Below are 24,969 nucleotides of genomic sequence, written 5' to 3' on the forward strand. Positions count from 1 at the left end.
TGGAGTCACCTCTGGCTCCAGAGGCCCAGGAGAAGGAGATGAAGAATAGACTCCTTGATGTGCATTGATAGAGTCCATAGTCCAGCAAGGGCAACCCAGGAAAATTAGACATTCTTGGGCCCACAGCAATTCATCAAGACACCCCATTAGAAATCTCAGCCTCTCCACAACCCTGTCCCTAGTTCATCCCTGTCACCTCTCCCTTCAGGCCTCTTCAGCTCTCATCTCTAGTTTGGGCACCTTTCCCTCCAAACTTCATTTATGGCTGTTTCCTGAGAAATCAGTAACAGCTCTGACTGGACTGCTCCCCACTTCCCAGCCCTGGCCAGGCTTCCATTGCCCCAAGGCAAGCCAAGCCCCACATTCTAACACCCAAAGCCATCCAGAGGACTACAGTGTGCTCTCTGACTCATCATGTCTTCTGCCCCACCTGTCCCTCAGTAACTCTGCTTACACATGTATTTGCTCTAGACAGAGACTCCTTGTCTGTGGTTTAAGTTTCCAGTGATATACTGGGACTGAGAAGTGACCTGGCCATGGGCTGCAGTGGTGGGGAGGATGGGGTTTATGAAGACCTATTGCCAGGGACTTTGAGTACTAGGCTGAAGAGAGTGGGCTTTTCCTAAAGGCCCTGGAAGCCTCTTGAAGTTTTAGACAGGTGAAATATTACAAGATGGGTATGTTAGAGTTTCTGGGAGGCAATGTGAGCTTACAGACTGACGAAAGAGACCACAGGGAGACAAGGTAATAGTCAGAGGCATTATAGAATATATTTGCCCATTTTCTGGTTGTGTTGCATAGAGGATAAAAGAGGAGCCTTGGGATGGAGTGTGGAGGTGATGGTTGTGGGGGTAGGTAGAAAAGAGCCCTGGTGTATGGGGACACTGGTTTGTGTGGACCCTGTTTTGTATAGACCCTGGTGTATATGGGTCCTGATGTATGCAAGCAGGGGAGGGAATAGGATCAGGAGTCTGTGCTACCAAGGAGGGCAGGTCAGAGAGGTAGGGCAGATCTGACTCCAGAAACACAGGTCCCACACACTGGTCATGTGGGGCTAGGCTTTGATGGGCATTCATGGTGTGTGGCCAAAATAACAAAAGACAGACAACAGAGTGAGAATTTCAAAGAGCTAAATTTATTCCACTGAAGGCCCATCTTTATTCTGAGATTTGGGGCACACTATCTTTTTCTTTATGACATATGGTAAAAGCAGGTGGGAGGTTTTTATGTAGTTACTTGGCAAGGTAGAAAGTCAGAATCCTGGGCTGGAGATGTAACTCAGTAGTAAAACACCTGCTTAGGATGCACCAGGCCCTGGTGCATTCCCTGTACCTCCAAAAGAAAAAAGTAAGACTCCTGGTACAGTCCCTAGTATACTTTGAGAATTTGGGTGGTTCATGAACCTCAAAAGTATGGGGCATTCTGGGAAGGCAAGAGCTGGAGGTAAAGGGTCTTCAGGCAGTGCAGAGAATCTGGAGCAGGTGAGGAGGGCACCATGGAGGGCGCTGCCAGGGGACCTTGAGCAGAAAACCATTCTGTTAGAGTGCTAGAGAGAACCCAGAAGTCCACTGGTGGCCCCAGAGAACAGCAGGCTGACAGGGGAATATGGAGAGCCAAGAGCACACCCAGAAGATTTGGCGGTAGGTAGTATAGAACAACTAGAGGAGGAGGATGAGCAGGCCTCTGAGTAGCATGCCACTTTAGAGAAGAGTGAGGCAGGAAGCAGCAAAAGACAGAGCCTGCAGCACCTTAAATTCAGTCAACATATGTCCCTTCCCCAAATGCCTAGGATTCACTCTGCTGCACTCCTCCTGTCTATGTCCTCCACTGCCCTCAGCCCCTGCCACTTGCTAGATCCCAAACCCAGATCCACCTCAGTGGAGGGCAAATCCACCGGAGATGTTCAGGGACTCTGAAAGACGCTGCGTGTGGAAGCCAGCATAGAAGGCAATCTTCCTCTCCCTACCCACTTGCTGCCCAGAGCTCTAGGAAGAAGGACTATAAAATGATCACAGGCTTTCCCTTCATGGCAAAGAAACCAAGATCAGTGGGGTGGGCAGGGTAGGCCTCAAGGCATCAACAGTGTGGACCCAGCTCTTGCCCCAGCCCAAGCCAAAGTTCTTCCACCCCATGCCCCACCAAGTCACCTACACCTTGGGTCTCAGTACTGCCCACCCTTCCCTCTGTCTCAGGTGTCGGCGCTACCACCCAACGGCCTGGTCCGCAAGGTGAAGCGGACACTGCCCAGCCCCCCTCCAGAGGAGGCTCACCTTCCCCTGGCTGGTCAGGCCCCCCAACAGCTGTATGCAGCCAACCTGCTGCAGCGAGGACTGACGGGGCCCACCACCGTCCCTGCTACCAAGGCCAGCCTGCTCCGGGAACTGGACCGGGACCTGCGGCTGGTGGAACATGAGTCCACCAAGCTGCGAAAGAAGCAGGCAGAGCTGGATGAGGAGGAGAAGGAGATTGATGCCAAGCTCAAGTACCTAGAGCTGGGTATCACACAGCGCAAAGAGTCATTGGCCAAAGACCGGAGTGGCCGTGACTACCCACCCTTACGTGGCCTTGGTGAGCATCGTGACTACCTTTCGGACAGTGAGCTCAACCAGTTACGGCTCCAGGGCTGCACCACTCCTGCTGGCCAGTATGTGGACTTCCCTGCCACTGCTGCTGTGCCAGCCACCCCCTCTGGCCCCACTGCCTTCCAGCAGCCCCGGTTCCCACCTCCGGCCCCTCAATATACTGCAGGCAGTAGTGGGCAAACTCAGAATGGATTCCCAGCCCACCAGGCACCCATCTACCCTGTCCCTAACACATACCCAGCACCTGCCTTTCCTACTAGCACTAGTTACCCAGCTGAGCCTGGCCTCCCAAACCAGCAGGCTTTCCGCCCCACAAGCCACTATGCAGCCCAAACACCTATGCCAACCACACAGAGCACCCTTTTTTCAATCCCTGCTGATAGTCGGGCCCCCCTCCAGAAGCCACGCCAGACATCACTAGCTGACTTGGAGCAGAAGGTACCCACCAACTATGAGGTGATTGCCAGCCCTGTTGTGACCGTGTCTTCAGCCCCCACTGAAACCAGCTACAGTGGCCTAGCAGTGAGCAGCAGCTATGAGCAAGGCAAGGTCACTGAGCTGCCACGGACCAGTGACCGTAGCAGTGTGAGCCAGAGCCCAGCCCCCACTTACCCCCCTGACTCACACTACACCAGTCTGGAGCAGAATGTTCCTCGAAACTATGTGATGATCGATGATATCAGTGAGCTGACCAAGGACAGTACCCCCACTGTCCCTGATAGCCAGCGACTGGAGCCCTTGGGGCCAGGCAGCAGTGGGCGACCTGGGAAGGAGCCTGGAGAACCAGGTGTCCTTGAGGGGCCTACACTGCCCTGCTGCTATGCCAGAGGGGAGGAGGAATCTGAGGAGGACTCATATGACCCCCATGGGAAAGTTGGCCATCACCGGAGCATGGAGAACAATGGACGACCAGCCAGTACCCACTACTACAGTGACAGCGACTATAGACATGGGGCTAGAGCAGAGAAATATGGTCCAGGACCTATGGGGCCCAAGCATCCCTCCAAGAGCCTGGCCCCAGCTGCGATCCCCTCAAAGCGCAGCAAACACCGGAAGCAGGGTATGGAGCAAAAGATCTCCAAGTTCTCACCTATTGAAGAGGCCAAGGATGTGGAGTCTGACCTGGCCTCCTATCCACCATCTGCTGTTAGCAGCAGCCTGGCCTCTCGGGGCAGGAAGTTCCAGGATGAAATCACCTATGGGCTAAAGAAGAATGTGTATGAGCAGCAGAGGTACTATGGGGTGTCCAGTCGGGATACAGCAGAGGAGGATGACCGCATGTATGGTGGGAGCAGCCGGTCCAGGGTGGCATCTGCATACAGTGGGGAGAAGCTTTCCAGCCATGATTTCAGTGGCCGAGGCAAGGGGTATGAACGGGAACGGGAGGCTGTGGAGCGACTTCAAAAAGTGGGCCCTAAACCTTCCTCCCTGAGCATGGCCCACAGCCGGGCACGGCCCCCCATGAGGAGCCAGGCCTCTGAAGAGGAGAGTCCCATCAGTCCCTTGGGGCGGCCCCGCCCTGCTGGGGGCACCCTCCCTCCTGGGGATACCTGCCCACAGTTCTGCTCCAGCCACTCCATGCCTGATGTCCAGGAGCATGTCAAGGATGGACCACGAGCCCATGCATATAAGCGTGAGGAGGGCTACATCCTGGATGATTCCCACTGCGTGGTTTCTGACAGTGAAGGTAAAGGCAGCTTGGGGTGATTTCAGCAGGTGCTCAGCACCTGGGGGTCCTGCCTGCCTGTGAGGCCCTGGGACCCAAGATGTCCCAGCAGGGTCTGGTCTGGCATATTATCCAGTGGGCCCTGCTGCAGGCTGACCTTGCCTGTTCCACCTGCACCTTGTTTCCTGGTTGTGGGAGGGTGGGCTGGAGACCTAGTGATCGCTTGTGGCTGTGGTGCCCACTCTGGTATCCTTGCATGGCTTCGGCTAGGCCTCCCCCTGCAGCCAGCTTGGGGGTTGATGGTGTTCTGTTTTTGGTCTCTGAAGCGTATCACCTGGGCCAGGAGGAGACGGACTGGTTTGATAAGCCCCGGGATGCCCGCTCCGACCGGTTCAGGCACCATGGGGGCCATGCAGTCTCCTCCTCCTCCCAAAAGCGAGGCTCTGCCAGGCACAGCTACCACGACTACGATGAACCCCCTGAGGAGGGCCTGTGGCCTCATGATGAGGGTGGCCCAGGTCGCCACGTCTCAGCCAAGGAACACCGGCACCACAGTGAGCATGGAAGGCATTCAGGCCGTCATGCTGGTGAGGAACAGGGACGGCGTCCTGCCAAACCACATGTTCGGGACATGGGTCGTCATGAGGCCCGACCCCACCCTCAGCCCAGCCCTACCCCAGCCATGCCGAAGAAGGGTCAGCCTGGATACCCCAGCTCTGCTGAATACTCACAGCCATCCCGTGCTCCATCAGCCTACCATCATGCCTCTGACAGCAAGAAGGGCTCCCGGCAGGCCCACTCTGGGCCTGCTGCACAGCAGCCAAAGCCAGAATCCCAGGCACAGCCACAGCAAGGTCGGCAAGCAGCTCCAGGGCCACAGCAGTCACAGCCACCACCATCCAGGCAGACACCCTCTGGGGCAGCATCACGCCAGCCACAGACACAGCAGCAGCAATGTCTTGGGCAGCAGCCTCCCCAGCAGGCCCCATTACAGACTCGGCTGCAGCAGCAGAGCCAGCCAACCACCCGGGGCCAAGCCTCTGCTGCCAGCCAGGCAGCAGGGAAACCTCAATCAAGCTCCATAACAGCCCCAGGTCCCCAGCCAGCAGGACTGGTAAGTAGGGTCCTGTGCACGGGTCCCACCCACAGCAGATACAACAGCTGAAGCTTTAACATCCCCTTGTTTCCAGACTGGGCGTGGGCAGTGTCAATGGGCAAGATCTCAGCTATAATAAGTTCTGTGTTGCAGCCACGGGCAGAACAGACAAATGGCTCTAAGGTGACAGCCAAAGCACCCCAACCAGGGAGGGCTCCTCAGGCCCAGCCAACACCAGGACCTGGACCTACAGGTGAGGCTATGCCAAGCACTGTTTTCTCCCTGTACCCACCTGTACCCTGAGCTTCCCTCACTGCATGCCCTCACTAATCCACAAGAAGTTACCCAGTGGGCCTCAGACCTCCCAGCAGAAAATGAATCTGGAGTTAGAATGAGCCAATGAGGTCATCCACGCTGGGGCCTTAAGACCCATGCAGCCCTGGGCAAGAACCTGAAAGGCATTGGTGAACACAGGACCAGACCATGGCTTCTTACTCTCTCCTTTCCCTTCCCTCCTCTCCTCTGCCTTCTCATCCTCCTCTGCTTTTCCTCCCTTCCCGCTTCATTACCTTCCTCAATTTCTTCTTTTCTGATTTCTCCCACCCTTTCTCTCCCAGTTCTTATCTTATTTATTGCTTTAGCCCTCCCACACTTCTACATCACAGGGCACCTGTGTTCAGGTTTCCTTATGGATACTCTTCCCCTCAAACCCTGAACAGCCAGGCCAAGGCATGACTTCTGATGGAGGGTTCTTTCCATATAGGCATGAAGACTGGGACCAGGCCTGGAGGAACACCAGGGACTTCTGCTGGTCAGCCAGGTACAGATGGAGAGAGTGTGCTCTCCAAGATCCTTCCTGGTGGAGCAGCAGAGCAAGCAGGCAAGCTGACAGAAGGTATGCCTGACAGAAGCACCTGCCTGTGGCCAGGTGCTTGGTGGGTAGCCACTCCAGAGCCTTGCTCTAGTGGAGTCTAGGTCTGTGAGGTGGTTCCAAGTTCAGTCATCTAAGCACAGAGTCCACCTACTGCTGCCTAGTGGTTTTCTGGGCCAACCCTGCCCCACCCCCACCCCAGACTGAGCTTGGCTTCATTGTACCAAACAACCCTGACTAGGAGGGTTCTGGCCCAATTCCTGATTTTCTCTCCTTTCCATGTCTTCAGCCGTCTCTGCTTTTGGCAAAAAATTTTCTTCATTCTGGTGACCATGCCCATAAGGGTGAGTATGAACAGACTATGCCTGGCCTCTCCTGGGAAAGGGAGGAGGGGATCTAAGTTCCATGGTGTCCCAAGAATCTAGTGTTCAGTGGGTGGTGTACCCAGAGATACAATGTGCTTTTGTGGGAGTGTGAGAGAAGGAGAAAGAGGGGGGATACTATTTATAAAGCCCCCAATATAAGGCCAACTCAGTAGAGTTCTCAACAAAGGAAAGCTAGGGCTAACATCCCCTTGTCTTTCTTGCCATCCCCTACCTGCCCACAGTGCTCTCTCGGCTATGAGCTGGCATTGGTTGCTGGTAGGGCCCACTGAAGAGCTCTTCCCAACCCTCCTCTGTAAATGCTCTACAGGCTCTTGAAGATATGAAGCAAGATGATAACATTGCTGTGGAAAAATCTCTGGAGTCAAAGGCCTGGACGCAGCTCTAAACTCTGTGTATAACAGTGAGTGTCAGGACCAGGGTGGGATGACCAGAGGAAGGAATGAAGGGCTTTCATCAAGGGAGACAGAAGCCAGAATGCTGGCTGAGATGGTGGCAGATTAGTCAGGTAAAACTGGGTGGGGAGGGGGGACCTTACAACAGAGTATGCTGGGCACTGAATCCAAAATCATTCTGGAGGACAGGGCAGTGTGGCTCCTGTAGGGGACACATCTCTTCCCCTACATAACTGGAGAAGCTGGTAACTTCTCCAGTTATGAGAAGCTGGAGTTCCCAAACCCTGTAGAGCTTAGCAGCTCTGGGGATGAAGTCAGGACAATGTTGGCTTCATAGGCTTAGCCTGTGGTCCATAAATTGAAAGAGTAGAATGAGTAGAGAGGAAAGGGACATAGAGGAAAAGGGTGGTGGGTATAGGCAGACAGTCTTAGCTCCAGACTAGGTTAGCTCAGGGAGAGAGTAGAGGGCATCAGGATGGAATCCCTGGCTTTGTCTGGGCTGCAGTGGCCAAGGCAGGCCATTCTGCCCTCCTGATGTACCTTCTGCAGCCTGCCCTGGCACTGGCCTCATCCCTACCTCAACAGAGGGAGGAGGACATGCATCATCCAGGATGAGGGGAAAGTAGCCTGGCTGTTGGTGCAGCTCTGTGCATAGCCAGGTACCACCTCCCCCCATCTCTTAATCCTGAGGCCCTTCACTCTTCCTTTGCTACTCCAGGGTTAAGAATATAGAGGCATATGTGCATAGCAGGAACTGGCAGTTGGCAAGCAGGTTACTTGAAGCCCTGGGGCCACCAAGTGCCCTTGCCGAGTCCAGGCCTGCTTGCAGGAGGAAAAGAGTTGGGTGTAGTGCCCAAAGGCTACCTGTCCCTGGAGGAGCACTAAATAGGCCCAATCTTCCATCTATTTATTCAACAGATATTTGTCAAGTCCCAAGAATGTGCCAGGCCCTGTTTCAGGCACTGGGGATGTAGGAGGAAACAAAACCAAGTCCCTACCTTCTGAAGCTGACAACCTTTTTTTTTTTCTTTTGCTACTGAACCTAGGGGCTCTTTACCACTGAGCCATATCCCCAGTCCAGACCTTTTTATTTTTTATTTTGAGACAGGTCTTCCTAAGTTGCTTAGGGTCTTGCTAAATTGCTGAGGCTAGCTGGAACTTGTGATGCTTCTTGCCTCAGCCTCCCAAGTTGCTGGGATTACACATGTGCACCACCATACCTGGCTGCTGCCAAATCTATTAAGGAAGACAGAATAAATAAATTTAAAACTAAAATTTAAATTTAAAAGGTGATTTCTGAAGATGGATGTTATGAAGTCAATGGACCAGTGGGGTCTACTCTAGAGAAAGTAATCAGAGCTGAAAGTATATGAGGTAAGACTTGGGACTGAAAAAGCCACTGTGTGATGTGCCCAGGTGAGGGAACAGTGCCAACAGAGATTCTGGTTCACTGACAGGGTTCAGGAACAGTCAAAAGACCAGTTGTGCTTAGAGAGAGGTGGTCAGGGGCAAATTCTAAGGGGATGGGCGCTAGTTGGGGTGGGCTTTTAAAGTCAAAGTAAAGTGCCTGGAATTTATTCTAATTACAGTAGCCACAGTGCAGCCCCAGAGTCCTTCCTGATTTTACCCTGAGACAGTGGGCTCCCTGCTGTTCCCCTCCCCCACACTCAGCTTGATGTTTCTTGGAGTTGCTATGGAGCAGAGATAAGATCAGAAGTGGTGCTGTGGGGAGGGGAAGAAGGAGCAAGCCCATGGTTCATGAATTTACTCACCTCAAGTTGGGGCCAGGGCACTATTATATTTGAGGGGAAAGGCAGCACAGATGAAGCTTTGTTCTGTATCCTGCCACACAGTGTGAGTGGGTCACTGAGACCACTGACTTGTAGTTAAAAGAATCTTTCTTAAGTTCCAGCATTCAGCTAATGATTGGGCCATGTGATCAAGAAGCTGCTATGTGTACATCTCCTGATGTTTGTTTTATTTTATTTTATTTTTGGCAGTACTGGGGACTGAAACCAGTAGTACTTTACCACTGAGTGGAAATAGCTTTACCCCAGCCTTTTTTTATTTTTTATTTTGAGACAAGGTCTCATTAACTTGCCAAGGCAGGCCTCAAACTTGCAATCCTTCTGCCTTAGATTCCTGAGTAGCTGGGATTATAGGCATGTACCACTATGCCTGGCTCCAGGCAGTTTCAGAGATGAGCTAGGAGAGGCTTGTCATTTGAAAAAAAATCCCATCTCCTTCACTCTTAAGCAAAATTAAAAATAACTTTTATGACACTGAAAGAGATGTCAAACCATGTGCAATGGCACACACCTGTAGTCTCAGCCACTCAGGAAGCTGAGACTTGAGTTCAGGAGTTTGGAGACAGCCTGGGTACCATATTGAGACCTCCCATCCCAAAGAGGAAAAAAGAAAAAGGAAAGGATATGTCCCTACTTGGCAGACCTGATTCTTCTTTTTTCCTGTTTTTCTCTCTGTGACCTATAACCTACCTAAGCACCCACCTCCCACGAAAGTGTGGGATCCTGTGGGTGAGAAGGAGACAGGTTGTTGGCATATCTGAGAATCACATGACTGTGGGAAGCAGCCACTCATGGTTCTTGACAAAAATCCTTTCTTTTTTTTTTTCCTTCCCTTCCTGCTTCCTTCCTTTTCTTTTCCAAGCACCAACATCTGGCAAATCCTTGGCCCAAAGACTGATACCAGGTGGGCCATGGCAGGCAGGCCTCAGTTGAGGACGGGATGTTTCTTCACCTGGGTGAAGGATCTGCTGGACAAGTGGGACCACTGGCCCCTGGAACCTTTGATTGTCTTTCCAGAGACCTTGCCTTCCTCAGGCCCAGCCGTCGTTGGGAGGGAAGAGCCCTCTCTAGAACCCTGCCACAACAGCTGTCTGCCGTTCTTCCCACAGCTGCTTCTCTGAGACCCGACCTGCCAGGCTTCCAATGCGTTATACACAGAGTTTGGGAGCATACTGTCCTCCCTCCGAGATGCCAGAAGTTTTTCCACAGCCTTCGAGAGGGGCTTTGACTGAGGGCTGGGGGCCCTGGGCTCCATTTCCTTCACATTCCAGCTGGCCCAGATCCCTCTGAGGTCACCGGGCCTCCCCCTTCACCCTGACCTCTGGGTGACGTCAAAGCAGGACCTCAATGTGGCCAGCATGGGGTTGGGAGAACTTTACAACATTAGGACCTAACACTGTCTCATCGCTGAAATAAGAGGCCATAGACCGAAAAGCAGTGTGGGCGCCGGCTGAGACTTCTCCCAGCCCATGGGTGGCAGTGTGCTAGCACACCTGCCATCATCTTAAAGCCATCCCCACCCCCAGACATCATGAGCATCCCAGCGGCACCGCCATTGTTTCAACCAGCCGGCTCCTCATCAGTACACCTGGGGATTTCTTTTGATTTCAAGAACAGCCTTAATCATTCCAATTTGATTTACATGTATACCTCATAAACATTTATTTTTCTCTCCTTCCCTTTCTTTTTCCTTTGCTCAGTCCCTGCCTCTCCCACCACCTCCTTGTGACTGATGGTTTCGTTTCCTCTCTGCCCCTGCTCAGCACAGGCAGAATGCTGACTTAGAAGCAATAGGGGGCAGCAGGCCACTAAGAGCACAACCCCAGGGCGAGGTCTAGGGAGGCCCCTCAGCCCGCCTGTTTACTGTGCAATTCCAGTCCTTCTTAAGCCATCACCAGTGGGTGTGCTCAGAGCAGAGGTGCCAGAGCTTCTGCCAGCTGAGGGAAAGGCCCAGAGCTATGTGCAGGGGAGTGTGGCACCGCCTGTCCACCTGGTGGATTGGGCGGCATCCTTCCCCAAAGCCCTTCCCTTGGAGGCCTCCCTTCATCCTGGGCACAGCCACAAATCTCATCTCTAACGTTCTATGCAATGAAATATAAACCCTCAAAGACAACTGTTAATATTTAATAAATTCCATGTTATGTATAAGGAGTTAATTGCAAACATGCAATTGAGAAACCAGATAGATAATGTTCATATCATCACCCCACCGAACCCCCACTCCCACTGTGTGTGTGTGTGTGTGTGTGTGTGTGTGTGTGTGTGTGTGTGTGAGAGAGAGAGAGAGAGAGAGAGAGAGAGAGAGAGAGAGAAATTCTCAGTCTGTGGCATGTTTGACCTGTGGCAGGACTCACTGCTGCCAGGTGAGTCACAGCCTGTCCTGCAATGGAGCATGCACAGCTTGAAGCCTCTTTGCACGATTTCATCCATTTTAAATGCTCAACCCTCTTGCTTGGAGTTCCTTTTGCTTCCGAACCTCTCCTTCAGGAACACTTCCAGCTGACTTCTGCACAAGCTAGTGAAGACCTGCCAGATTTGCTGCCTGAGCATGCCAGGTTGGAGGGCAGACAGTACAAGGCCCCACACAATCTTCAGTTTTCTCTGTCCAAGTTAGGTAAAAAGGAAACCCTGGAGTAGAAACCTGCACAGCATGCATGCGTATGAAAGTTCTGAAGGTTTTATGTAGGATTTCTGTCTGTATGCCATTTTCTTCTCCTATCCCAGCCCTGAACCAGAGGCATCTGGGTGCACTTTCCTAGCAGGGCATTTCTTAAGGTCAGAGGTGGACTGCATCCATGACCAGAGAAGTAGAGGCCAAGGGCAAATGCTGGGACCCCAGATTCTGATGGAACTTGCTTCATACCTCTCCTTTGTGGCTGGGAATTTCAAAGGGCTGTGAGCTAGGAGATTAGGGCTAGAGTCAGGGGATTAAAGAGTGCTCAGGAAGAGCTGGGTGTTTTGGTACTCATGGCCTTTGGCTGGCAATGTCATCCACGCAGATGAACTTTTCACATCAACAGTGGCGTCAAGATGAGCTTCTTGAAAAACTTCTTAATAGTAAAACTTATGGAAAGTCTTATGTGGCCCTCTCTGCATCTGTCCCTTTTCCTGCCTCTTTCCTCTTCACCAAAGCCCAAGTATCCCACTGTCATCAGCTTCTCCACTGCTGAGCCAGGAGTTGGACAGGTAGTTGCTACCTGACCCCTTGGGGTCTGACCTTCCTCCAGAGTACTCTGTTTTGCACCATGCCTTTCTCAGGGGTCTACATTTCTCATGCTCATCTATAAGACCTACACAGCCCTTCAGAGAGGGATACTGGCCCACCTCTGGGATAGGAAGCTCCCAATCTCCATGTTGGATCTAAGACCCTGGCCTCCTGGGATTTGACCTCTCCCATGCCATGGGTTAGCTACCTCATCCCAGAGATCAGGCCTAGGCCATCATCTAGGTCCTCTTGCCACCCAGGACAGGTCTGTATGGGATGTGCCTCATGGCTGGATACCAAGGCAATAACTCTTTCCACTAATGGGACTAGAGTGTAGGCAGGGAGATGTCAGCAGGTCAACCTCCATCAGGCCTAATCTTAGGCTCTAAAGTGTTGGCTTTTCTGACTAAATCCTCCAAGTTTGAAATTTGACTTCTGCCACTCCCTATCTTGTAAAGAAGCCATAGGACATATCATTGCTCCTCTGTGAAGATGGCAATGGCAGGCCTCTGGGTCAATGGTGTCCTGACCCTTTGTGGGATCAGCTGTGACTCTAGAGGCAATATAGCCAGTGGCTGAGGAACCAGCATTTGGTGACTTGGAAGTGGAGAGCAATAGGTACATCTCCAAATGGGGGAGGGGTGACTGGGATGCAGTCCAAACCATCTCCATTTCCCACTCCCCAGTGTCATGAGCAAGGGCACTTTCTCCTCTGCCTACTTGAGGGTCTAATGCACTCACTTCATACCACCATCCTCTTAGTCCTTGGGCACAACATGTGATCTTAAGGCCCACAATGAAAGAATAGTAGTGGCAGCAACTCTGGCCTGTCCTCTGGAGCCTGTAGGGAATTTCCCAGACAGGTCTTTTGCCATAACCAGGTAGTCCTGCTCTATTGGCCTCTACCCCTACTACCTTACCCAACCCATGCTGTAAATATTTGTTATCATGGACTCCAACAGGGCCATAGGAACAGGCCTAGTCAACTGAAACTCCTAGGAGATGCCATCTCTGTTTCCCTGGGTGCCAGCTCCCTGCTGCCATATGCACTGAGTGGCACTGGAGAACCATGGAAGTCGTGAGATGTGTGTGTGCATGTGAATGTGTGTATGTGTGTGTCAGCCTCCTTCAGCCTCTGGGGTTAAATCAACTCCTCTCCACATGCAGTACCCTGGAGAGTGGTGGTCACTCAACACCTTTTCCTCTAGCTTCCATGTCTTGTTTTTGCTTTTCCTTCCCCCCTCCCTCTCTCCCTTTCTTTCCCTTTTTCCTTTTCCCCTTTATTTGAGGGGGGAAGGGTGCTGTACAAAGTCAAACAATCAAGTTTACAGTTGTAAGTGCAATGACCTGAGTCCTCCACATGACCTTGTGAATTGTGTGCCGTCCTCCTGTGCTCTGTGAGAACTCGTGGTACTTCAGTGTCCCTCCCCCTGTATTGTGACAAGGTAATTCTGTGATATCAGAATAAAAGGACTTGATATAAACAACCTGCAGACTGTCTCTGGGATGGTTTCTATAGTCAGAAGGCTTAGGTAAAGGGGTAAATCCCAAAATTTGTGATATTCCTAACCACTGTTAAAAGAAAAAAAGGGCAAAGTTTCAGAAGTGCTGGCATGGGGCAGGGTATGGCTCAGTGGTAGTGGCGATTGCCTAGCTTTCCTGAGGCCCTGGGTTCCATCCCCAGCACTGGGGCGGGGGAGCGGGGGAAGAAAGCTATGGTATAACCCAGACTGAGTCCACACTAAGCCATTCCAAGACAATGGGCCCTCCACAAAAACACTCAGGGATAGGTTCTTAGCTTGTGTCAAGTCAGCAATTCACTGCATTGTCTGTTGAGGTCAGTGGTTTCCAGGATGAGCACACAGCTTCCTGGGGCCTGGCTCCGTGGAGGCAGGTGAGCAGGTGCTGCCCCCTTGTGCTGCAAACAAGCTTTACACCACCTGCCTTGCTCTGCCAATTTTTCTTTTGATACTGAGAATTGAACTCAGGGGCACTCAACCACTGAGCCACATCTTCAGCCCTTTTTTGTATTTTATTTAGAGACAGGGCCTCACTAAGTTGCTGAGGCTGGCTTTGAACTCGTGATCCTCCTGCCTTAACCTCCGGAGCCTCTGGGATTACAGGCATTTGCCCAGCAACCCCAGAATTCTTGATGGCTACCAGATCTTAGTATTTCCCCAAGTAGTCAGGAGTAAGCCAGAATCACTAGAAATTTTGAAAACACAGATAAACAAAAAGAATATTAGCATCGCCTCAACTGGTATCTCAAAGGCAAGGTGAGGTTCTTGGAGCCAGGGCCCTGAGGTGTGAAAGACCAGCCAGTCTCTGAGTATATGGAGCAGGGGACATCTCTGCTCTGGTGCCTTCTTGCCCTCCGCTGCCACCTTAGTTAACCCAGATGTGGGCCACGTGCAGAAGGAGCCTGCTGCCTAGGTTGTTCTTTTCACAGGAAGCTTTCTGGTCCTGGGGGGAACCTGACCTCACCAGGCCCTCTGCACCTACGGGCTTGAGGTGAGGCGTGGGAAGGAAGGCAGAGGCCCAGTTCCATTATGATCTCCAGCAAAGCGCTGCTGAGAAGGGCGGGGGGAAGGCTGTAGGGACAGATAGCTCTTGGGGCATGTCTGGTGACTGATTAACACCCTGATTCAGCACCTGACCCTCTGCCCCGCATCCCAGGGCTCTGATCCGCGTTCCACCTGGACCTGAGTCCTTCCAGGGTAGGGCCTGGCACCACTGAGTGAATGTTTGCCTCATAGTAGATGAGAAGGAACTCCGCAGTCAGTCCCAGAGGAGACCCATGTGGACCATCAGGCTCTTGGGCAGGTCCTCATGATTTCCATGGATCCACATGCCCTACAGGCTCAACTTCCATCCTTCCCCGTCTCTGATCTTCAGGATTCATTGGTCTGCATTCCTGTTAGACCTCACCCTTCCAATGTCCTGGGCCCACTCCTGTCCAGAGTCACTGGTTTTTGCTTTGCAACCTCATCCTGATTCAGACTCCACCCCTTTCTCACTTAGACGCTTCACTCCTCAGAAACTTCGTCCTCACTGAACATCGCTCCTGCATTCCGCTTCCACCCGCCACCGTGTCTCCTCAGAGCCCAAGGCCTCCCCTCTCATAAGAGGCTCGGGATTTGGCCCACAGACCTCGCCTCCTACTCGCTTCCCGCAAACCCCCGACCCTAAAGGGCCGGGTCCTTTCCGCGAGGTTTCTGTCCTAAGCCCTCCAGGACTCCTCCCTCATAGGTCCCGCCTTCTTGCCATCGAGGCCCAGCCATCTGTCAACGGTCCTCGCCCTTTCATCGAGAGCCCCGCCCTTCCCAATGGCCGTCGGACTGTAGCGGAAACAGGCGGTGTTGCCTCAGGCTCCGCCCCTCAAAGTCTCACTTCCGGGCTCTAGGACACCCCGCCTTTCCGCGGCTGCAGAGAGGAGGTTATGGAGCGTCAGGTGAGGGCTCGGCCCGCGAACCCCGTGGTCCATGCAGCCCGGGCCGGGCCTGACCCTGGTGTGTCCCCTGCGCAGGTGCTGCTGAGCGAGCCCGAGGAGGCGGCGGCGCTGTACCGGGGCCTTAGCCGGCAACCCACGCTGAGCGCCGCCTGCCTGGGCCCGGAGGTCACCACACAGTATGGGGGCCGCTACCGGACAGTGCACACTGGTGTGTGGACGCAGGGGAATTGGGTGGCGGAGAGTGGAGAGGAGGGAAAAGTTGAGGGTCCTTAACAGTACACAGGAGTGTGAGAGGTACTCAGGACTGAAAGGGTATCCTGTTCAATTTTCTGCTCACAGGTGTATGCAGGGAGGCTATGCAGGCATTAGTGTCCCATAGTGCATTGGTTGAAGGGTTTGGAGTAGAACACAGATCTGGGTGCAAGGTGTGGGCCTTGTAAGGCAGATTCGTACCACGCCATCCCATATGCATGCCAGGCTGCTGCCCTCAATATTCTAGGGTACCTGGGAGTGGGCCAGGGACAGTAAGTTTTCTCCAAACAGTAGTCAGCTCAGGCTCTGGAGTCCTGGGCGTGGTTTGTGGTAAGTGTCGCCCAGGCTTCAACCCAAGGTGTCTGCATATGATTGGGGAAGGTGGGTCTGGGCCTTCCTGGGTGAGGGGCAGTTCCCAGACTGGCCAATGCAGGTTGAACAGCCTCATGCCTCCCCTTGCAGAGTGGACCCAGAGGGATCTGGAACGCATGGAGAACATCCGATTCTGCCGCCAGTACCTGGTGTTCCATGATGGGAACTCAGTGGTGTTTGCAGGGCCTGCAGGCAACAGTGTGGAGACCCGGGGGGAGTAAGTTTGAGGGAGGAAGCTCATGGACAAGGCCACCACCATCTGCCGTACTAGCCTTTTATTAATGCCCATCATGTGCCTAGATGTGAACAGGGCCTGGAGGGAAGCCAGGAATTAGGTTCCTGCCCCTTGGGAGCTCATTTGGTCTCTAGTGACATGACCTGATAAGCACAGGAGGCTTGCTTCATACTTGGGCTCAGCTTCAAGTCTATAGTATCACTGAGTTCCTGCCTTAGGGAAGAGAGGTGAGGCCAGCTGCCACTGTGTTATTAGAGATGCTGCAAGGGCTGGTATGTGACCAGAACCTCAAGAATCTGGGCTATTTGGGGGTTAGACATAATCCTAACCTGCTACCCCATGTCCTTAGGCTACTGAGCAGAGAGTCTCCTTCAGGCACCATGAAAGCTGTGCTCCGTAAGACTGGAGGCATGGGTCCTGGGGAGGAGAAGCAGTTCCTAGAGGTGAGTTTGCATGGGACCAGAGTAGGTGACAAGAGAGCTCAGCCCTACAGATAAGGGGCAGGCAATCTAATGTCCAAGTGTCCTCAGGTCTGGCAGAAGAACCGGAAGCTCAAGAGCTTCAACCTGTCAGCACTGGAGAAACATGGATCTGTTTATGAGGACGGTGAGGCATCTGGTTGGTGAGCAGGCAGGGTGGACAGGAAGGGAATCCATAGCCCTGGACTCCCCCTGATTGACCCTGTATGCACCTAGACTGCTTTGGCTGCCTGTCCTGGTCACACTCGGAGACACACTTGTTGTATGTGGCAGAGAAGAAGCGCCCCAAGGCTGAATCCTTCTTTCAGACCAAAGCCTTGGACATGAATGCTGGAGAGGACGAGATGTCTACGCCAAAGAAGCCAGACCAGGCCATTAAGGTGCTTGTAGCATGGCCAGTCCACAAAGACCCTGAAGGGCAGCCCTGGGACTCAGTGTGCTCCCTTCTCAAACTGTACCTGTCAGAACTCGGGAGGCACTGGCTTCTAGGAGGCAGGGCAGGGATTTGTAGACAAACTGGACATTGAATATCCTGTGTTCTCAGGGGGACCAGTTTGTGTTTTATGAAGACTGGGGTGAGACCATGGTTTCTAAAAGCATCCCTGTGCTTTGTGTGCTGGATGTCGAGAGTGGTAACATCTCTGTGCTTGAGGGGGTCCCTGAGAATGTATCCCCTGGACAGGTCAGTAGCCACTCAGTGTGTGTCCTCCCTCCTGGAGTCTGGGGGCCCTGCTTGAGCAATTGCCCCTACTTACATCTGTCCTATGGTATTGTTTACAGGCTTTTTGGGCCCCCGGAGACACAGGAGTGGTGTTTGTAGGTTGGTGGCATGAGCCCTTCCGGCTCGGCATCCGTTTCTGTACCAATCGCAGGTAAGGAAATAGGATAGGGCAAGTGCCCTGCAGCTAGCTGGCCTTGAAACTTAGTGTCTCTCTGACCATTCCAGGTCAGCTCTATATTATGTGGACCTCATTGGGGGCAAATGTGGTAAGTGGCTAGCTCCCACTTGTGCTTTTCTGACACACATTGACCCTGCCAGTCTGTCTGTGTGATGTTCATATTTCCATGTGGCCCAGAGCTCCTCTCGGATGACTCCCTGGCTATCTCTTCTCCCCGGCTGAGCCCAGACCAGTGTCGCATTGTCTATTTGCAGTACCCATCTCTGGTCCCTCATCATCAGTGTAGCCAACTGTGCCTGGTGAGCTGAAGGTTTGGAGGTGGTTGGGTGGTTAGCAGTAAGAGGACTGGGTGAGAGCTGAAAGGCCAACACCATCTGCCCCATTAACCCCTTAGTAGTTCTTTTGTCCTGGGTGCAACAGTGGTGTTTCACCTGTTCTCTCAAGGAAGGGAGGGCTTTGCACACTGTCAGGGGTTATCACCTTGACAGCATCCTCCATCTATAAGAATGTTCTTCTCCTTGCTTCTCACCTGCATGTAGCTCAGGCTTTGCAAGGGGCTGGGATAGAGCGGGGAGTTACGTAGTCCCAGACCCTACCCTGGTAGAGATGTGGGCCTCCGTGAAAGTCAGAGGGATATGCCTAAGGCCTCTGTGGGCACCTGGTCCAGGTCACCAGAAAGGAGATGTATCAGGCTCATCTGAGGTTTCCCCTTCTTTCCCCTGAGACTATCCAAAGCTGTCACTGAAAGGAATAAATGCAGAACTCTGTGCCCTGAGGGTTTTGCCTATCCCAGGGCAGGCCTGACTGTTAAATTCTCTTGCAGTATGACTGGTATACCAAAGTCACCTCAGTGGTGGTGGATGTTGTGCCTCGGCAGCTGGGAGGTGAGGGGTGCTGTCTGGGGGGATACAGTGGGGCCTATAGTTCTGTGAGTTCCTGCTATCTATTCTATCCATTCTCAGCTCTTCCTTCCTCTGAAGGACCCTCTCTCCCTCTTGGGCTTCCCCCTGTGCCCAGGTTCCATAGGGAGTGGGGTCATTACCATAGGGAACAGTTCTGATGGAAAGGAGATGGCTGGATCAAAGCTGAGATCACAGTGGCCTGAGCTGGCTGGATGTCTGCATTGAATTTCATAGATAATTGTTTTTCCAATAGCTATCTAAACCTTTGAGTAGGTCTCAGAAAGAGTAGGTTGGAATATCATATTTGAAAGACTCTGGCCCCAAGGGTGCTATATTACCCTACTCTTCACTAAACCCCAGCAACCTTTGTCCCGATCAAGTCAGGTGATCTCCTGGGAGGGTGGTTTTTGGCTGGAAAGCTCAGTTCTGCTTGGAGATCCTGAGTCATCCCAATGACATGAGGAGTAAAAGTCTCTTGTTTCTTTTGAAGCCATGCAGGAAATTCCAAGAGTCAGTGGACAAGAGATTATCTCTTATAGCTGGGGCTGTACCTTAGTAGTAGCATGCTTGAGGCCATGAGTTGGATCCCCAGTACCAGGAAAAAAAAAAAAAAAAGACAGATGACCTCTTTGTTTTCTCTGTGGTTGCAGAGATGTAGTGATGGGGTCCTAATCTAAATCCCAACTCTGCCCCAGATTAGCTGTGTGTCCTTGGTCAGTGACCCAGCCACACTGAGCTTCATTTGTAGAGAGAGTGGTTTTCCCTATCTTCCTTGTAGTATTATAGTGAGGGTTAAATGAGTGATGATATTAAAGGGTAAGACTTTTGAGTCCGCTGTGCATACACTGCTCAGTGCTACAGTGGACAAACAGGTGCTGTCTTGCTTAAATGCACCAGGGGCCCAGAGCAACTCAAGAGAGCAAGTGCTTTTCTTTTGAGAACACTTGGTTTCTCAGTATTTCTCAAACTTCTTCTTAAGAGTTTTCAGTTTTCTGCTCCTCCTCCCCTTATGCAGCTCCTCATCACCATTGTGAGACTGCCTTTTTTTTTTTTTTTTTTTTTTTTTTTTGCGGTGCTGGGGATTGAACCCAGGGCCTTATGCTTGCGAGGCAAGCACTCTGCCAACTGAGCTATATCCCCAGCCCGAGACTGCCATTTTGTCATAAGTTGCAGGGGCCCCGGGTGGATTCCCTAACAGCCCAGCCTACCTCATGGTCTTGATCCCCATAACTTCTGCTCCTGGACCCAGCCCCAGCCTTCCCATCTTTTCAGACAGCTTCTCAGGAATCTACTGCAGCCTTCTGCCTCTAGGATGCTGGTCAGCTGACAGCCAGAGAGTAATCTTCGACTCAGCTCAACGCAGCCGACAGGTAAGAGAAACTATGATCAACTGCCGGGAGCCTGAACCCTGAAGCATAGCATGTACATGTCTCTAGGGGAATGCCTAGTCCCTGTGTCTCACCTGCCCTTTGAAAAATTCCTGCCTATCTTGTCCTGGCCTTGCTTCTCCTTGAGGGGGTTAACTACCCTGGTGCCCCACAGCAGAGCCCTTGACCTTTTTGCCTGAGCATCCTTTCCTAGCTGGGGGAGAAAGGTACTGTCACTGGGTGGATCCTAGGATGCTTTAGTAAAGGCACCTGATGGAGATAAGGACCAAACCCTTCCCCTAGGGATGGGATGAAGGTGCCTGTAGTATGCCAGTCTCCTTTTGGGTGTGATATCATTTGGTCTCATGCTGGGTCAAAAGGACCCAGTGACCAGGTGCTGTGGCACATGCCTGTAATCCCAGCAGCTTAGAAGGCTGAGGCAGGAGGATCACGAGTTTAAGCCAGTCTCAGCAACTTAGCAAGGTCCTAAGCAACTCAGTAAGAATCTGTCTCTAAATAAAAATAAAAAAGGGCTGGGGATGTGGCTCAGTGGTTAAATGCCCCTGGGTTCAATCCCTGGTACCAAAAAAAAAAAAAAGGACCCAGTTGATATCCCTTACCTTGCCACCCAGGGATACCCAGTAAGTTGTGATTGGAGATATCCCTTACCTTGCCACCCAGGGATACCCAGTAAGTTGTGATTGGGGATGAGATCTGAACCTGGGCCTTCAGGCTACTCCTTACTATGCTGAGCCATTACCAGAACTGCTTACAGTCCTAGCTTGGCCCAAGAGTTTCCAAGAGGGTACAGAGGAGGTAGGGGCAACACCCATAGGGCTCTTGGATGTGGTGTCACATGTGGTGTTCCCTCTGCTTCAGGACCTATTTGCTGTGGACACCCAGATGGGCAGTGTGACCTCCTTAACAGCTGGTGAGCAGGGCTTCTGGAGTAGGAGTGAGAGCAGGGCTGGTGAGTGAGCCAACCAGGTTGGGGGTAGAGCTGGAGCTACATGTTGGGCAGCAATAGAAGCACTCTCAGCCACTGATTGTTCCACAGATGTTTCCAGCAGTCCTCTGAGGATTCTGTCCATGCAAGACCCTTCCCTGCTTCACTTACTTTCAGTATTCAACTCTGTCCTGGCCTAGCCTCAACATGGCCCCCTACCCTGCTCCTAAAGCCCACAGAACTTTCTCTAGCTAAGATCTGCCAGAATTATCCTCTACTTCCCCAGTTTTTGGGTGCCCTGTCCTAGGCAGAGGCAGCTCTGCCACCTTAAGGCCCAGGAAAACCCTAGTATTAGCTCTCTGATCTTCCCTACAATCAGGCCTGGTGTTAGTCCCTGAAATGTCTTTTGAGACACCTACCCTGACTCTACCTGTTCCTCCATAAAACTACTAAAGTGTTATTCTAAACCTACATCTCATGACACAATTCCTGCTTAAGCATTTGCTTGAACCCCACAGCCCAGCCCCCCACCCAACTCCCTGAGCCAGCTGCCCACCCCTTCATATTGCAGTCATGGAGGCCTTGGTGGTCTTGTTTGTCCCCAGGTCTGGCAGTTCTTAGGCACAGCCAGTATCCAGATGAATAAGGGACTGAGGAGGGGACTCACCCAGTGCCATATGCAGTCGGGTGTTTGTGAAAGGTACCTCTCAGGATGGAAGGGACACTTTTCCATAGAACCTCCAGAGAGACTCTACAGAGAGCAAGTGGGAAAGGTGGTCCCTGCCAGGCACTTAGTGACATCTTTTTTCTCCAGGGGGGTCAGGTGGAAGCTGGAAGCTACTTACAATTGACAGGGACCTTATGGTGGCACAATTCTCCACACCCAGCCTGCCTCCAAGCCTGGTGAGTGTTGGTGGGTCCCCGACTGGCAGGCAGGGACCCAGGTAGGCAGAGCTCCCCAGGCCAGAAAACTGGTCCAGAGTCTGACCATGGCTGATCAGCATGCAGAGTGGCTGAAGCATAGACCTAATCCTGCATGGTTCACAAAGGTTTGGCATTCCCAAGGAGGAAATATAGGCTGGGGCCTGCTCTGTCCTCAACAAGGTGTCTGGGGAAGTACCCAGCCCTCTGGTTTTATAGAACATAGGGAGACAGACAGCAAAGCCTAGAAGCCAAGAAGAGTGGGGGAGTTCATGTGAGTAGGAGTACTTTGGTATACACCAGCTCTTAAGAATCCATATGGTATCCTTTGGAGGTATATATGAGGCCCAGTTTGTTAAGATTTTCCCACCTCCCACTCTGTGTAGAAGCAGAAGGGCAGGGAGACAGCCAGATCACCTGTGACACTTTCCTTCCCCTTGGCAGAAAGTTGGGTTCCTGCCTCCTGCGGGGAAGGAGCAGTCAGTGCTGTGGGTATCCCTGGAGGAAGCTGAGCCCATTCCTGACATCCACTGGGGCATCCGGGTGCTACATCCACCCCCAGAACAAGAGAATGTGCAGTATGGTGAGCTGGTCAGGGGTAGAGGGACACCTTCTTTAGGCTTACCAGCACACAGCATCTTCTGTGTCACTTCCTGCGTCCTGGCTTATATTACACAGTTTCCTGGGATTTCCTCTAAGAGGTTTACTGTGTTTCTTGTATTCATGGGAAGTGCCTGGATATCAGAACTAGGTACCACCAGGCCAAATTACCTGTCGTGGGAAAACCAAGGTCCAAAAAGAACAGGCCTGTGTGACCATCCCTCCTGCTGTCTCCTCAGAGTGGGGGGTCCCTGATTAGGGTAGAAGGAGCATAAGCCTTCAAAGGTCCGTATGCCATGGTGTAGTCCACCTTGGCCACAGGTCAGCCCCAGACTTATAGTTTTAGATGGCTTAGATAGGGAAGGCCTTGGGAAGTGTGCTGGACTTGCTGACTACTACCTTTTCTCTGCAGCTGGCCTTGACTTTGAAGCAATCCTTCTGCAGCCCAGCAACCCTCCAGATAAGACCCAGGTGCCCATGGTGGTCATGCCCCACGGTAGGTATCTGACCTGAGAGCCCTTGCCCTCCCACCATCCCTCCTAGCTGGCCCTTTCATCCTCTGCTCCCTGTCTGCAGGAGGACCCCATTCATCCTTTGTCACTGCATGGATGCTGTTCCCAGCCGTGCTTTGCAAGATGGGATTTGCAGTGCTGTTAGGTAAGCAAGGGGGGACCTATGGCTCTATTAAGGGTTTAGTGGAGTAATGGAGTGAGGCTGGTTTGTATAAGCCTCAGATGCCACCCCAGTCTCTGGCTTTTCTGTAGCCTGGTTACTTTCTTTAGTAACTATTACCAGGAACTGCTCTGACCCCATGTGTGGTGATGAAGTGGATTAACTTGGGACTTGCATGGAAAGAAGGCTGTAGTCACTGGATATCAGCCTCAGGTCTCTTGGCCCCTTCCCCTTGACAGTCTGTGGTACAGCTGGTCCCAGGGCTTACATCACAAATGTGTGAAATGGTGTCCAGGGGACTGAGAATGTTTCTTGACTACCCTATCTGCTCCCTCCCTTGCCTTTAGTGAACTATCGTGGCTCCACGGGCTTTGGCCAGGACAGTATTCTTTCCCTCCCAGGCAATGTGGGCCACCAGGATGTGAAGGATGTCCAGGTAGCAGAGGGCTGGGGCTTCTGGACAGGCTGGAGGGTGGGCTGTCAGGGGTGTGGCTCTATTCAGCTGGGCAGGCAGCTAGCTGCAGTGTGCTCTGCCTCACCTTGTAGTTTGCAGTGGAGCAAGTGCTCCAGGAGGAGCACTTTGACGCAGGCCGTGTGGCCCTTATGGGTGGTTCCCATGGTGGGTTCCTGTCATGCCACTTGATTGGTCAATACCCTGAGACCTATGGTGCCTGTGTGACCCGGAACCCTGTGATCAATATAGCCTCCATGATGGGCTCCACTGACATCCCTGACTGGTGAGTATGCAACACAGGTTCCTGTCTTCCTCCCTTCCACCCTGTATTTCATTCCAGTGGAGCCTCTGTAGGATTCAGAATTCCTGGGGTTGAATCAGCTTGGTTTCTTACAGGTGTGTGGTGGAGGCTGGCTTCCCTTATAGCAGTGACTGCCTGCCAGACCTCAGTGTGTGGGCAGAGATGCTGGACAAGTCACCCATCAAATACATCCCTCAGGTACCCAATATTCCTTCTTGCCCTGTGTGCCATCTATCCATTCAGAACCCAGGGGCCAGTTCACTACCTGGCTCCCCATACACCCAGGTAAAGACCCCGCTGTTACTAATGCTGGGACAGGAGGACCGGCGTGTACCCTTCAAGCAGGGCATGGAGTATTACCGCGCCCTCAAGGCCCGGAATGTGCCTGTTCGGTGAGTGTCTGAGGCTGGCCTTGGCAGCTGATGGGCAGGTGAGCAGGGGAGGATCCTCTAACCTCAACTGTTGCTGCCCAACCCCTACAGGCTCCTGCTCTATCCCAAAAGCACCCATGCTCTATCAGAGGTGGAGGTGGAATCAGACAGCTTCATGAATGCTGTGCTCTGGTTGCACACACACTTGGGTAGCTGAAGCCCTGCCATTCTGCGTGAGCTGGAATGTCATACTTTGTTCTTGGGGAGCTCCAAGATCTAACAGAGCAGCAAGAGGCCTCCTGGGTTCTGGACTCTATGAATGAGTGGGAGGAGGAAGATGGGCTATGTAGTTATAATAAATGAGGACACAGATCCTGGTTCAATGCTGGTACTTTGTACCAAGCCATTCCCAACCCCCTCCCTAACCCTGGGGTTGAGTCCCAAGGCCCTGCATGTGGTAGCCACAGGGCTTCATGTGCCTTCAGTGTCAGAAGCAGGGGGAAGTGAGAGACTCTGCCTGTCAGTTCTGGCCAAATGGGACTCTGCATCAGACTAGCTCCTTCTGCTATTGCCTTTTCAGTTAGAAACTGCTCTGCACCACCCTCTATTCCCAATACTTCTAGAGGATGCATGAGGCCCTGCATTTCCACAGAACTCACAGGCAAAAGTAGTTCCAGGGTCAGACCACCTAGCCAACTGTGTGCTGAGCTCCAGCTAACAACAAGGAGTCATGAACTCATT

General features: G+C 52.4%; 2 protein-coding genes across 4 annotated transcripts in view; both read left to right on the forward strand.

Moving 5' to 3' along the window:
- BSN (bassoon presynaptic cytomatrix protein) overlaps positions 1-12,417 on the forward strand; it is a 98,252-nt gene extending 85,835 nt beyond the window's left edge. For 2 of the 3 annotated variants that reach the window (XM_079155421.1, XM_079155423.1), the window contains 7 exons: positions 2,193-4,269; positions 4,575-5,362; positions 5,498-5,597; positions 6,108-6,239; positions 6,505-6,559; positions 6,909-7,001; positions 9,664-12,417. In XM_079155421.1, coding sequence (XP_079011547.1) covers positions 2,193-4,269; positions 4,575-5,362; positions 5,498-5,597; positions 6,108-6,239; positions 6,505-6,545 — 3,138 coding nt within the window. In that variant the 3' untranslated portion in view covers positions 6,546-6,559; positions 6,909-7,001; positions 9,664-12,417. Of the gene's footprint in view, positions 1-2,192; positions 4,270-4,574; positions 5,363-5,497; positions 5,598-6,107; positions 6,240-6,504; positions 6,560-6,822; positions 7,002-9,663 lie in introns of those variants that run through there. The other variant, XM_079155422.1, reaches the window with a different exon arrangement.
- A 2,901-nt stretch (positions 12,418-15,318) lies between these two features.
- APEH (acylaminoacyl-peptide hydrolase) lies at positions 15,319-24,616 on the forward strand. Its single transcript, XM_079155514.1, has 22 exons — positions 15,319-15,457; positions 15,533-15,665; positions 16,172-16,298; positions 16,666-16,759; positions 16,847-16,922; positions 17,012-17,175; positions 17,340-17,477; positions 17,576-17,667; positions 17,742-17,782; positions 17,872-17,993; positions 18,518-18,578; positions 19,869-19,966; positions 20,843-20,894; positions 21,724-21,812; positions 22,275-22,413; positions 22,843-22,926; positions 23,007-23,087; positions 23,450-23,538; positions 23,649-23,839; positions 23,953-24,055; positions 24,143-24,249; positions 24,340-24,616. Exons 1-22 carry the CDS (start codon positions 15,446-15,448, stop codon positions 24,443-24,445), a joined length of 2,199 nt encoding a protein of 732 aa, XP_079011640.1. The 5' UTR covers positions 15,319-15,445; the 3' UTR covers positions 24,446-24,616.
- Positions 24,617-24,969: the final 353 nt, after the last annotated feature.

Source organism: Sciurus vulgaris, assembly GCF_902686455.1.
Source record: "Sciurus vulgaris genome assembly, chromosome: 10".
In the NCBI taxonomy this organism is placed as follows: Eukaryota; Metazoa; Chordata; class Mammalia; order Rodentia; family Sciuridae; genus Sciurus; species Sciurus vulgaris.

What these genes read in the sequence shown, in the direction of transcription:
- APEH (XM_079155514.1), top strand. An exon ending in TGGATCTGTTTATGAGGACG is followed by an intron (nt 16,923 to 17,011) that starts GTGAGGCATCTG and finishes GTATGCACCTAG; the next exon opens with ACTGCTTTGGCTGCCTGTCC. An exon ending in TGTGACCTCCTTAACAGCTG is followed by an intron (nt 20,895 to 21,723) that starts GTGAGCAGGGCT and finishes TTTTTTCTCCAG; the next exon opens with GGGGGTCAGGTGGAAGCTGG.